Source organism: Macaca nemestrina, chromosome 15 (assembly GCF_043159975.1).
Source record: "Macaca nemestrina isolate mMacNem1 chromosome 15, mMacNem.hap1, whole genome shotgun sequence".
NCBI lineage: Eukaryota > Metazoa > Chordata > Mammalia > Primates > Cercopithecidae > Macaca > Macaca nemestrina.
The window spans coordinates 4,822,263-4,835,156 of record NC_092139.1 but is presented as its reverse complement, the minus strand read 5'-3'; the positions used below and the strand labels follow the sequence as shown (position 1 = coordinate 4,835,156).

General features: G+C 42.4%; 1 protein-coding gene across 6 annotated transcripts in view; it reads left to right on the top strand.

The window, feature by feature from the left end:
* The window catches only part of LOC105470561 (cadherin 26), a 67,825-nt gene that overhangs the window by 13,896 nt on the left and 41,035 nt on the right, over nt 1–12,894 (top strand). For 2 of the 6 annotated variants that reach the window (XM_011722664.3, XM_011722660.3), the window contains exons 1-3: nt 181–316; nt 10,554–10,610; nt 12,150–12,249. In XM_011722664.3, coding sequence (XP_011720966.2) covers nt 248–316; nt 10,554–10,610; nt 12,150–12,249 — 226 coding nt within the window. In that variant the 5' untranslated portion in view covers nt 181–247. Of the gene's footprint in view, nt 1–180; nt 317–10,553; nt 10,611–12,149; nt 12,255–12,894 lie in introns of those variants that run through there. The other 4 variants (XM_011722662.3, XM_011722658.3, XM_011722659.2 and 1 more) reach the window with 3 other exon arrangements.

Below are 12,894 nucleotides of genomic sequence, written 5' to 3'. Positions count from 1 at the left end.
CCTAGGAACTCTACTTGTGGCAAACGGATGTTCGAGCTTACAAGTCCACCCTCCCCACTCTGATAAATGCAAGAAAAGCTGAGAAGGGAGGAGCAAGTTGGGATGAAAGTGTCTGGGCCAAAGTGACCTGGAAACCACTGGAGAAGAAGCTGCTGACTGAGAAGGAGGTGTGTGGCTCCGGCGGGATCCCCAGCTTGGAGGACTGATTAGCAGCTGCACGTTCTGAGTCTGTCTTGGGTATTCCCATATGGCCATGAGATCCGGGAGTCACCCCTTGCTGCTGCTGCTTCTAGCGCTGCTGCTGTGGCTGCTGCAGGTAAGCTGGTGAGCTGAGCCTGGAGCCTAGTGCTCAGGTGCAGGGAACTGAAAGCAAAGTGCAAGCTGGCCCTGCCCCTTCTAGAAGGGAGGTGAGAGGGACTGAGTGTGACCTGCTGGGACCCAGGGCTGGCTGTCTTGAGAATGGCTTAGGTAGCAGGGGCTCTGGATTTATATAAAGGGAAGTTAAGCGTCCTAGGCTGTTTGGGGCAACAGTGGGAGCAGGAGAAGGGACTTGTTTAAAACTAATTTATATAGCTCACACTATTTTTAGTGAGATTATTTACATCAACACACACAAGTTCTTTCTTTGTTTCTTTCTCCTTTTGTTGACACAGGGTCTGGCTTCATCATCCAGGCTGGAGTGCGGTGGCATGATCAAGGCTCACTGCAGCCTTAACCTCCCAGGCTCAGGTGGTCCTTCCACCTCAGCCTCACGAGTAGCTGGGACTACAGTCACTCACCACCATGCCTGGCTAATTTCTGTATTTTTTATAGAGATGGATTTTCACCATGTTGCCTAGGCTGGTCTCGAACTCCTAAGCTCAAATGATTCATTCGCCTTGGCCTTCCAAAGTGCTGGGATTATAGGCATGAGCCACCTCACCCACTCAACACACAATTTTTTTTTTTTTTTTTTTTTTTTTTTGAGACAGAGTCTCATCATCCAGGCTACAGTGCGTGGTGACATCTCAGTGCACTGCAACCTCTTCCTGCCAGGTTCAAGCAATCCTCCTGGCTCAGCCTCCCAAGTAGCTGGGACTACGGGCGCATGCCACCATGCCCGGCTAGTTTTTGTATTTTTATTAGAGACAGGGTTTCACCATGTTGACCAGGCTGGTCTTAAACTCCTGACCTCAGGTGATCTGCCCACCTCAGCCTCCCAAAGTGCTAGGATGACAGGAGTGAGACACTGTGCCCTGCCAATTTTTATAATGATACTTCTGTTCACACTTTACATAAGATTGCGGAAATCTCAGTTGTCTGTATCCAAGGCAATTTGAGCAAACCCACGGGGATGGGAGGGCTAAATCCACTGCCCCCAGTTGCCACTGTTTAAGGAATACAAGCTACTGGAGTCAGGATTCGAAACCTATGGGCTTGCTCTGTTTGTACTTAGAGTGGACATGTGCTTGCTGGTTAGGATCTGCTTCGTTGGCTTTCTGCAGCTAGGGAGAGGGAATCGTTTCTTCCTTTGAATATCAGCCGAGGGCGGGAAGCAGCACAGTGGTTGGTAACTGTGAGCTCCGGACTGGGCTGCTTGGCCTCCTGACCTAGGCTCCTTCCCGGCCAGCTGGGGACCTGGGCCAGCTTAACTTTGGTCCTTACCTTGGATCAAGTTGAACTCACCTATGGAGCTTCAAGGGATCTCAGTGCCTGGGTTTTGCCCCCGAAGGTTCAGGTTGAGCTGATCTGGGAGTGTGCTGGGTGTCAGGATTTTTAACATAACCTTGTTAAGTCTATTTCTCTTCACCTGAAAACAGAGCTAATAATTGAATTTATCTGAGCCAGTGGTTGTGACAATGAATGAGGAAATGCGTAAAAGCCCTTGGTACTGCGAAAGTTGTCAGAATTAAAATGGAGTTCCTTATATTAAAACACACACACACACACAGGCACAAAGCCTGATATATAGACACAAAGAAGGTTATGCAAAGGGGGTTCTCACATTTGTAGGCTTGATAACTAAAACTATCACAAAAACTGCACAAATAACAACTTTGCACAAAGGCCATTAAAACCTTACACAAAAAACACTTTTTTGAAGAAATCTTCCCAGCAACTTTTTGTGCAACCTCAGACCGGTGTCACCCTTGCTATTGATCTTTGTAGCCAATGACAATTATTTCAAAACAATGATATAATCCTTTTTATTTTTCCCTTTGAAAACCTTTATCTTCCTTTACCGCCCTGACTCTGCACATCGTTTACCATGGCACACATATTCCCATGGCAATATCCTTTCCCAGATAAACGTCATCTTCTCTTAGAGAATCAATCTCTACTATTAGGTTCACAGTTCAGTAAGGGCCCAGTCAATGTGCTCTTATGTCTGTGTCTTTCTGTTTTTCTCATCACAGTGAAAATGGTTGGCTATATTCACGGAGAGCTCATGCTAAAACTATTTACTGGATACCTGCTTTGGGCCAGGCACTGGGAATACACCAATAAACAAAATAGGGGGAAAACCCTGTCTGAAAGTGGATAACTTGTTTGATACCAGTTGCTTGAGGTTTGGAGAATTTTCTTGGTCACATTTTGCCATGTCAAGAGCTAAGAGTTTCCTTAGTCAGACAGCACATTAATTTGATCTCCAATACTTTGTAGAAGTCCTTTTTAATAGCCCATGTTTGCATGGATTTGAATATAGTCCAAATCAAATCCTGTCCCCATCCTTCCCTCGCTCCTGCTCCTACCCACAATGAGTCTCATCAGGAAACAGACCTGAATTCTCTTCCCTCTGGCATATGAGTGCAGCGCCAAAGCAAATGAATTGACTTCTGAGGGTGTGTCAGGTGGGGTGGGCAGTGGTGATGGGACTGTGGATTTTACTTCAGTTACTGATGACAGCGGCTTTATGTGGATTCCCAGGAATCAAGGCAGATGAAGAGAACATGATTCAATAGATATAAGAAGTTTTTAGCAATCCAAATGCTGGACCTTTAACTCGCAAAGAGCTTTACACCTGGCAGGTGCTCAATAACTGTCCAATTGGCTATAAGTAACATTCCATTCCATTCCTTTACATCCCCGCCCCCCGAATTGGCTTATTGCCATCTGTGACATCTATAAGAGATACCTACGTCCCCCTGTTCAGCTCTCCATATTTACAAGCTGATACCATTTCTGCTGGAGCGCTATTGTGTCCACGGTAGTTTTCCTCTGAAATCCCCACACCCTTTCTTTGTCATTTGGACATGAAGCCAAATCACCAAGTCAGGATTCTGTTCTGCTGGCTTATGTCTTTGTTCCAGGTTCAGTGACAAGTAATGGCAAGCCAAGGAAGAGGAGTTTATTCCCCTTTCGTCATTTCCAAGCCTGAGAGCTCATATGTCCTCACCTTTGGGCTGTGGCAGGCTTCAAAGACCAGAGAGGAAGGAAGTTTTAAGAGAATGAAACTGTACAGTGAGAAAAGCCACTTACGATTTTTTGTTGGTGGTGGTGGTGGCGTTGTTACCAATCTGGGAAATTCTGAATTGAGTTACCTTTTAATAAATCGTTAGCATTTATGCTTTTACTGAATTATTCTTTTGGCCCTTCATTTAAGGCCAACAGAGTGAGGGGTTGCAGAAGGTGAGGATAGTGTGGTCAGAGGTGAAGCTGAGAGGGTCAGCAGGGGACAGAGCAGGTTGGATTCTGTCCTAAGAGAAGTAAAAACCCTGGGGGAAAAGGGGTGTGAGATCTGTGCTTTTAAAGATCACTCAAGCCTCTGTGCAGAGAATGTGTTAGGAACGTATATTAGTGTCCTCAGACTGCTGAAACAATGAACCACAAACTGGTACATTGGCTTAAAATAGGATAAATGTACTCTTTTGCCGTTCTAGGGGCCAGAAGTCTGAAATCAAGGTGTCAGCAGGGCCAAACTCTGTCCGAAACTGGGAGGACACTCCCTGGCCTCTCCCCAGCTTCTGGTGGGTTGCTGGCAATCCCAGCTATTTCTTGGCTTGCAGCTACTTCACTCTAGTCTCTGCCCCTGTCATGACATGGCATCCTCTTTTTGTGTCTGTGTTTTCCTATCAAGACACTGCTCACTAGATTAGGGCCCACTCTAACCCAGTGTGACTTCATCTTAACTGTAATTCAGTTAAGAATTACATCTGCAAATAACCTGTTTCCAAATAAGGTCCCGTTCACAGGTACTGAGGATTAGGTCTTCAATATATGCTTTTAGGGACACAATTCAACCCACCACAGAAGGATGGAATGAACAGGAGAGACCAATCCTGTGGGTTCTCAAGGTGGTGGAAACTTTAGCTGTTTGGGGTGGAGACAGAGAAGAGCTGGCCTTAGGAAGTGAACTTGACAGAACTTGGAGGTGGGGATGAAAGAAGCAGAGGCATCAAGGATGACCTTTGGAATGAGTAGGTAAGTGTCTTTTGTGGTTAGAGAGCCCCTAAGATGGGCAGGTTTGTGAGAATACAAGTATGCTATCAGTCTGGAACATGTAGGATTTGAGTTGCTTGTGGGAGATGCCAGTGGAAATGTTGCCTAGAGACTTGAATAGGAAAAAGAGGAGATAGTTATGTAGCCTTTGCCATCCTGAGCACTTTGCATGTGAGTGTTGTATGTTAAAAGGAATAATAATAGTACCTTCATGATTGGGCTGTTGTGAGGATCAAATACATACATTCACTTATACATTTACATATGTAGGGGGTGTGCATGTGTGTGCACAGATGAGGAAATGCAGACTCCAGAGGATAAATTACCTGCCCCAAACCACATAGTTGGTGAGGGGTAGATAGGATTTTTTTGTGGGGGGAGGGTCTCACTCTGCCGCCCAGGCTGGAGTGCAGTGGCATGATCTCCACTCACTGCAACCGCCACCTCCTGGACTCATGCCATCCTTCCACCTCAGCCTTCCGAGTAGCTGGAACTACATCACGGGCCACCATGCCCGGCTAATTTTTATATATTTTATAGAGACAGGGTTTTGCCATGTTGCCCATAGAACAGGATTTAAACTCAGGTCTTCTAAACTTACAAATCCACATGCTTAACCAATACTTTATACTATCTGCATTGGCCTCTAGTCACATATGGCAATTTAAGTTAATTAAAATTAAGCAAAATTTAAAATTCAGTTCTACACTAGCACTAGCCACATTTTAGGGGCCCAATTAGCCACATGTGGCTAGGGTCTACCACACTGGCCAGTACAGCAGGGACATTCTCATATTCACAGAGATTTTCCCAGGACTGCTCTGCTCTAGAGCCCAGAATACAGATATTGGGTACAGATGAAAAGAATCTCTAGAGGAATCTCTCATAGGAAATTCTGTGATTTCTAGGATCCAAATTCTCCCTGAATGAAAGCTTAAGAGGCTTTTCTCATTGTCCAAAAACAAACAAACAAAAAAGAGACTTTCCTAACTGTCCGATTTCATTCTTTTAAAACCTCTCTCCTCTCTGGTCTTTCAAGCCTGCCCCAGCCCCAAGCTGAGGACTCATCGGCTGTCAGGACTGGAAATGACCGAAGAGGGAAGAAAGACTCCTTTCCTATGGCTTCTCATTACTTGTCACTGAATCTGGGACAAAGATATAAACCTGCAGAACAGAGTCCTGGATCCAAATTCTGCTGATTTTTAGGACCCGAATTCTGCTTAAATAAAAGCTTGCATTTAAAAATGAAATATTTCCAAGCATTTTGGGAAAGAATTATTTCTATCTAGACCTCTTAGCTGTTTAGTATCCTGTATAGTTACAGATTACATCTTCATTCATTCAGAGAATTTTCTCCCAAAAGATGCCATGGCTGCTCAGCCAGGCCAGCCTGAATGATATTGGTTACATGCCCCAGGTCCAGAGCCATCTGTCAAATCACGTGCAGGGTGGACCATGCAATCGTATGTCTTCCTGGCCCCCTCTGATAACGTGGTTTGGTGGACATGGTAGCTGAGGGAACAAGCAACTAGAAAGAACCGCCCCCCACCCCACCCCAGGCCCACCGCACCGCATTCTAGCAAGCATTATGCAAATCTTCGGAAAGATTTTCTCTGTGGACAGACTGCCTAAAATTGGCACGGATGAGAAATATAATAAGAGCACTTATAAAATCATTACAGAAAATATAACCATTTCCATCTTCCTGCATCACCCAGATGAGAGATCTCAAGTTAATTTCTAAGGCTTGCATAAAGAGAGGAGAAATGAAACACACACAACGATGTGAAATTTAAGGCATCTCTGGCAAAGTATAAGCATCCACCATTTCAAACCTCTTTTTGAACACTTCAGCCAGCTCTTACATGACTGTCAACTGTGCCGTTTATGTGTTATCATAATAAAATGAATTTACAGAACTTCAGTGTTGAAAGAGCACTTAAAGACACCTTGTCTCATACCCTCAATTTACAGAAAGGGAAACTGAGGCCCAGAGGAGACAAGAAACCTCAATATATTCCTTGTTAATAACCTTGGCCACCTGGAAATACACCTGTTTCAGAAACAGAATTAATTTCTTTATCTTTTACAAAAACTACAATTTTCTCCATTTAAAAATTATACACCTGGGTAGGCCCTTAATTTAAAACTGCTGACATTAATCAAGAAGCATTCATTGTCTAAAAAATTCAGTTTGAGATTTCAGAACTCAAAGAGTTTAAACATTCTTTCCCTTCAGGTAAATACATAGAAATATAACCTGGCCAGGAAACAAATATTATCACTAGCCCTGATGCTAACAATACAGCCCAATAACATCACCCGCCCACCACCCACCATGGCCTCTTGTATTGTAATGTGAATAAGGATAAATAAGGATAGATTCTGACAAGGACGAGGCAACCAGGGTGGAGGCTCTGTCCCTGGTGATTTAGGTATCAGTCCTAGAGATTTAGCTTATGTGGGTTATACTTCCTGATACCATGGTAGATATTAAAACAGGGAAATTTTAAACATATTTCTCAATTCATTGGACATAACCATAATAAACCCATTCTATGGTAATAAAAATAGCACATATTTTGGAAAATATCCATATTTTTCCATAAATTCCATTTAGTGGAAAAAGTGGCACTATCTATATATTTTTGCAAATATTTTGAATGTCCAGCTTTAAAGAAGACAGCAGGAGTCTCCTCTCTGCTTCTGCATTCAGTCTGTTGTGAATTTGTTTGGTTGGAGTATATGAAGAAATTCTGGCCTCACGCAGATATTTGAAAACGGAGGAATATTTTAATAACCTGGAACAGAAAATTGTGAATATTTTTCTTTGATATTGCACCAAAACTCAATACACTGTAATGTCTTAACAGTTATTTACTGTGTAGAATCTGAAACCATATCAATGAATTTTCCCTACTCTGTTCCATTAAAATCCACTGGTCTCTCTTGCACTCTGGATGACTCTTTTACCTGTGTGTGATTTTAGAACATGATGTGTTGATCATTAGGAAGCTATTGGCTATTGAGTTATGCAGATATTTCCTATGTGGACGTATTTCAGCCTATAAAATTAAAAAAAATTGCTATTATAATAAAAATCTTTAATATTAGGAAGCTTTCATGCTCATATTGGCAGACACAAGTTTTCTACAATTCTGATTTTTGCTTGAAAGCTTACATTTGTCAGTGGGAGCAGATACTGTGCGTTGATTGATTTTCTTGAAGTGAAAGCCTCACTTTGCTCATGATCAAGGAACCTTGTATCAAGTACCCTGGCATGAATCATCAGTTTATTGGTTGTTCTTTCAAGTAAAATGGTGTTCCACTAAAAAAAAAAAAAAAAGTGGCCTGTTCAGCTGGAAACTCAAGCAATCACGCAAGTACTTTTCTTTGAGATAAACCTTCTGCCTTGATGTGCAGCAGCAGTGCTTTGTACATACTTCCCATCCACTCACAAAGAGTATTTAAAAGATGTGTAGTCAAGTGTTGCAATTTAAAACGATTTATTTATTTATTTATTTATTTATTTATTATTTTCTTTGAGATGGAGTCTCGCTCTGTCACCCAGGCTGGAGTGCAGTGGCACGATCTGGGCTCACTGCAAACTCTGCCTACCAGATTCAGGCCATTCTCCTGCCTCAGCCTCCCGAGTAGCTGGAACTACAGGCGCCCGCCACCACGCCCGGCTAATTTTTTGCATTTTTTAGTAGAGATTGGGTTTCACCGTGTTAGTCAGGATGGTCTTGATCTCCTGATCTCATGATCTGCCCGCTCGGCCTCCCAAGGTGCTGGGATTACAGGCGTGAACTACCACGCCAGGCCTAGAACAATTAATATTGTTTTTACTACTTCATCAGTTCTCAAGCAATTATAGTAATTGAGTAAATTACTGGGAGTTTGGTACCACTGCCTTCATTTGTGTTGAGGCATCAGCAATTTTACCCACCAATGTTATTGTTTTGCACCATCAGTGCAAATGTCAGTCAGCGAAATAGGCAAACAATGCCTTAGTGTTCTTAGGAAAGCATTTGGCCTTGTGGACTCTCTTACAGGGCTGTGGAAACCATACTTTGAAAATTGCTGCTACAGAGAAACTTTTCACATATACATGCATGTTTATTACCATAGCATTTTTGATAATGAACTGGAACCAACCTAAATGACCATCACTAGGAGAATAGATAAATAGATTATTGCCTATTCATATGGTGAAATGCTCTACAGCAATGAAAATGAATGAACTAGAACTGTAGGTGTTAACACACATATCCTCCCCCAAAATGAAAAATCGATGATAAGTAAAAAAACAAAATAAGTTATGGGATGATGCTTACTGTGAACCATTATTTAAAAGTCCAATCTAAAACCACAAAAATTACACACTGTTATGAATATATAGCTATATCTATGCACACAGATATATAGTGAAGGTTTAAAAACATGCATTGAAATGCTAAATATAATTTAGGATGAGAGTTACTTCTGAGGAAAAAGTGAGATGAGGGAGGGGTACACAGGAAGTTTCCATTTTATCTGTAACAATTTACATCTCAACACTTCAAAGCAAATAGGGTAAAAGTATTAAGGTTTAATAGAACTAGGTGATGGGCGTCATTATGCCATTCTCTATTTCTTTCTGTATGCTTAAAGCATTTTGCTATCAAATTTTCTTTTAAATAGGAAGACTGTATAACAAGAAAAGGTTTTATTAAAAACGTTTCATTTTTTTAAAGACAGACTTTCCCGTTTTATATTAATTAGCAAGAATCTTAGTGCTAAATTGAATACCCAATCTTAGTTCATGAAATTGTCTTTTTTGATAACTTTTTGTTTTGGTATAAAACTTGTAAGATTTAAGGAAAATACAAAGAATTCCAAAATACCCTGTGTGAAAATTCACCAGTTGTTTATACTTTTTGCCCCATTCGCTTTATTCTAGTCATCCTGCTTGCACACTGTCTCTCCCTCCCCACTCTCACACTTTCGTTTGCTGCTGGTTCTAACCATACATTGCAGGGCCTTTCCCCATCCTACATCCCTTCCTCCCTCCCTCCCTCCCTTCCTCCTTCCCTCCCTCCCTCCCTCTCTCCCTCCTTCCTTCCTTCCTTCCTTCCTTCCTTCCTTCCTTCCTTCCTTCCTTCTCTCTGTCTTTTCAGATGAAGTCTCGCTCTGTTGCCCAGGCTGCAGTGCAGTGGTGTGATCAAATCTCACTGCAACCTCCGCCTCCCAGGTTCAGGCGAGTCTCCTGTCTCAGCCTCCCAAGTAATTGGGATTACAGGCGCGTGCCACCATGGCTGGCTAATTTTTGTATTTTTAGTAGAGATGGGGTTTCATATTGGTCAGGTTGGTCTCGAACTCCTGACCTCAGGTGATCCACCTGCCTTGGCCTCCCAAAATGCTGGGATTAAAAGTGTGAGCCACCATGCCTGGCCAACTTATCTCTTTCTATTTCAACAGTCTTGCACATGTATTTTTTGGAGGAAGGGAAAGGATTGTTGAGATACAAATTATAAATAAGTATTATCACTCTAAGTCATTATGTAAATGTAAAGTGCCATGTCTATTATATTATTAATTATTGTAAATAATGCCTAGGAAAAAAGGGGCAAAAAAAAGAAAAGAAAAACCCACTTAAAGCTCATCACCAATTAATATTTGGTGTTATTTTACATGTGTACATATAAATACTTCTGTGCTCATCCTGAATAAACAAGTTCTGCTGCCTGCTTTGTTAATTAACAGTAGTATTTTATAATTTTAAATGTCTCCCCACCATTGGTAATAATAAATCAGAATTCTTTTCGTTATTTCTCCTATAGTTAGAGAAGTAGTAATCATGAATTAAGATATAGAGGTGGGAGGCTGAGGCAGGAGAATGGCGTAAACCCAGGAGGCGGAGCTTGTAGTGAGCTGAGATCCGGCCACTGCACTCCAGCCTGGGCGACAGAGCGAGACTCCGTCTCAAAAAAAAAAAAAAAAAGATGTAGAGGTAAGAAATTCTATTTACCAAAACTAAATACAGAAGTTCTTTTTCTGTCATTTCTAATTCTAGATTTGTGCAACTCCAGGCAGTTTCCATGTGATTCTGATAAGTATATTCTCTACTAATTAACATTATTTTTATTTTTAAGGTCAGTATCGTTGACAGTGTCCAACAGGAAACAGATGATCTTACTAAGCAAACAAAGGTGAGGTTTGGAAATCAGTTTCTTAATAGATAAAATCAGTCTGTACACCTGACTTAGAGACAGAATTGCAGTTTGGAGGGCTTTAGTGCCTACCAATGTTTGGTTTGCAGAAAAGAAAATAGAACCACGTGTGGCCTTTTAGAATCTTGAGGGACTGCCAGAGAGTTGCAGATGATGCTTTTATGTCTAATTAGAATATGAGCAGCCTGCGAACATCAAAATTCAACTGTGCACCACAAGCTTGGAGGTTGTCCACATCACTTTCTTCTTTATGGAATTAGAATATATTGGACTTACTATTTTCCATTGCACCAGTCATGCACCTACCACTGTGAGGTGTTGCCATATCCTCATGCCACGTTGTGATTATTTACTTGGTATTGTTCTCTTGGTCAATTCACTTTATCATTAAGCAATTTTTTTAAAAAAGAACTTGCATTTTTGTTGATCAAATTAATGTGGCTAGAAACCAGCTTCACTTATAATAGATGGCAACTGTGAAAATATATAATGCAAACAAAACAATGCTTTAAATTTCGTGTATTCCCTTACCTGACAAATATCTGAGCCCAAGATCTGAGTCTAAGTCACTCTCTTTCTGTTTGTGTACATGTCTGCACATTTGTTAAAAGGGGTATTCGTAGACAGAGAGGCATGAAAGCTCTATCAGCACCTAATCATCAATAATTTCAGGAAGATTGAGAGATAAATGGAAGTAGGAAAACTTTCTCAACAACGGTTTGTATGTCTACCGTAAGACAGCCATTGGCACATAGCAGACAGTCATCTTTAATGCTATGTCTGGATAGCTCCTAAAATTATCTCAAGAACCGTGTCAAATCATTGGGTGGCATCTGCCCCATGGTTAGAGATGACTCTACAGCTTTTTAAGAAGCTTGACTCTTAAGCTTCTTGTACTTTTTATGTTTGTTTTTAACAGTAGGCGTGTACTGTTTCTTTTTTCTTTTTTCTTTTTTTTTTTTTTTTTTTTTTTTGAGACGGAGTCGCACGCTGTTGCCCAGGCTGGAGTGCAGTGGCGCGATCTCGGCTCACTGCAAGCTCCGCCTCCTGGGTTCACGCCATTCTCCTGCCTCAGCCTCCTGAGTAGCTGGGACTACAGGCGCCCGCCACCGCGCCCGGCTAATTTTTTGTATTTTTAGTAGAGACGGGGTTTCACTGTGGTCTCGATCTCCTGACCTTGTGATCCGCCCACCTCGGCCTCCCAAAGTGCTGGGATTACAGGCTTGAGCCACCGTGCCCGGCCTGTTTCTTTTTTCTAAGAATCACAGAGTGTCACAGCTCTACCAGAGCTAAATCAGTACATAACTCAAAGGGCCATTGGTACCAGCTGAATATGACTCTTAAGCTTCTTAAGAAGACAGGCACTTGGATTTTCCAAGCTTAGGTGGCTGTTGTGGGGATGAGAGAATGCAGGCCAAGTGTCAGCACAGGGCCTTTACATGAAGCAAGGGTGTGATAAATCCTGGCTGTGAGCATCACTGCCATCCTTATTGTCATCATTGTCACTATAATTTCCAGGGAAAGAGCTACCAGCCTCTACGGCGATCCAAGAGAAGATGGGTTATCACCACCTTGGAGCTGGAGGAGGAAGACCCGGGACCCTTTCCCAAACTGATTGGTGAGGTGAGGTGCCTACTCTTAAGGAATGACCCCATCATGGCCTCTGAGTCAGCATGCCCCTTTGGCCAGGAAGATTAAGTCTCGAAAGGTTTTGTGCTAGTGAGGCCAGGGAGTGAAGTAGAGCATAAAGAGCACTGGCCTGGGGTTCAGGATGCCTGCGTTCTAGAACTCACTCTACTTCTACCTGGGTATGTGACTTTGAGCGAGTCACTTCTTCGTGTGAGTGTCTGATGAGAATCTCATACAGCAACAGGGTGGTTAATTCCAACTGACAGGTCTGCTTCATTTGGCCCATGCAGAGGTTTTTGTTTGTTTGTTTGTTTGTTTAAATATTATTTTAAAATAGGGAGATTGTCGACTGGGCACAGTGGCTCATACCTGTAATCCCAGCACTTTGGGAGGCAGAGGAGGGCGGATCATGAGATCAGGACATCGAGACCATCCTGGCCAACATGGTGAAATCCCATCTCTATTAAAAATACAAAAAATTAGCCGGGCATGGTGGCAGGCGCCTGTGATCCCAGCTACTCCGGAGGCTGAGGCAGGAGAATGGCATGAACCCGGGAGGCAGAGCTTGCAGTGAGCCAAGATTGTACCACTGCACTCCAGCCTGGGTGACAGAGTGAGACTCCGTCTCAAAAAA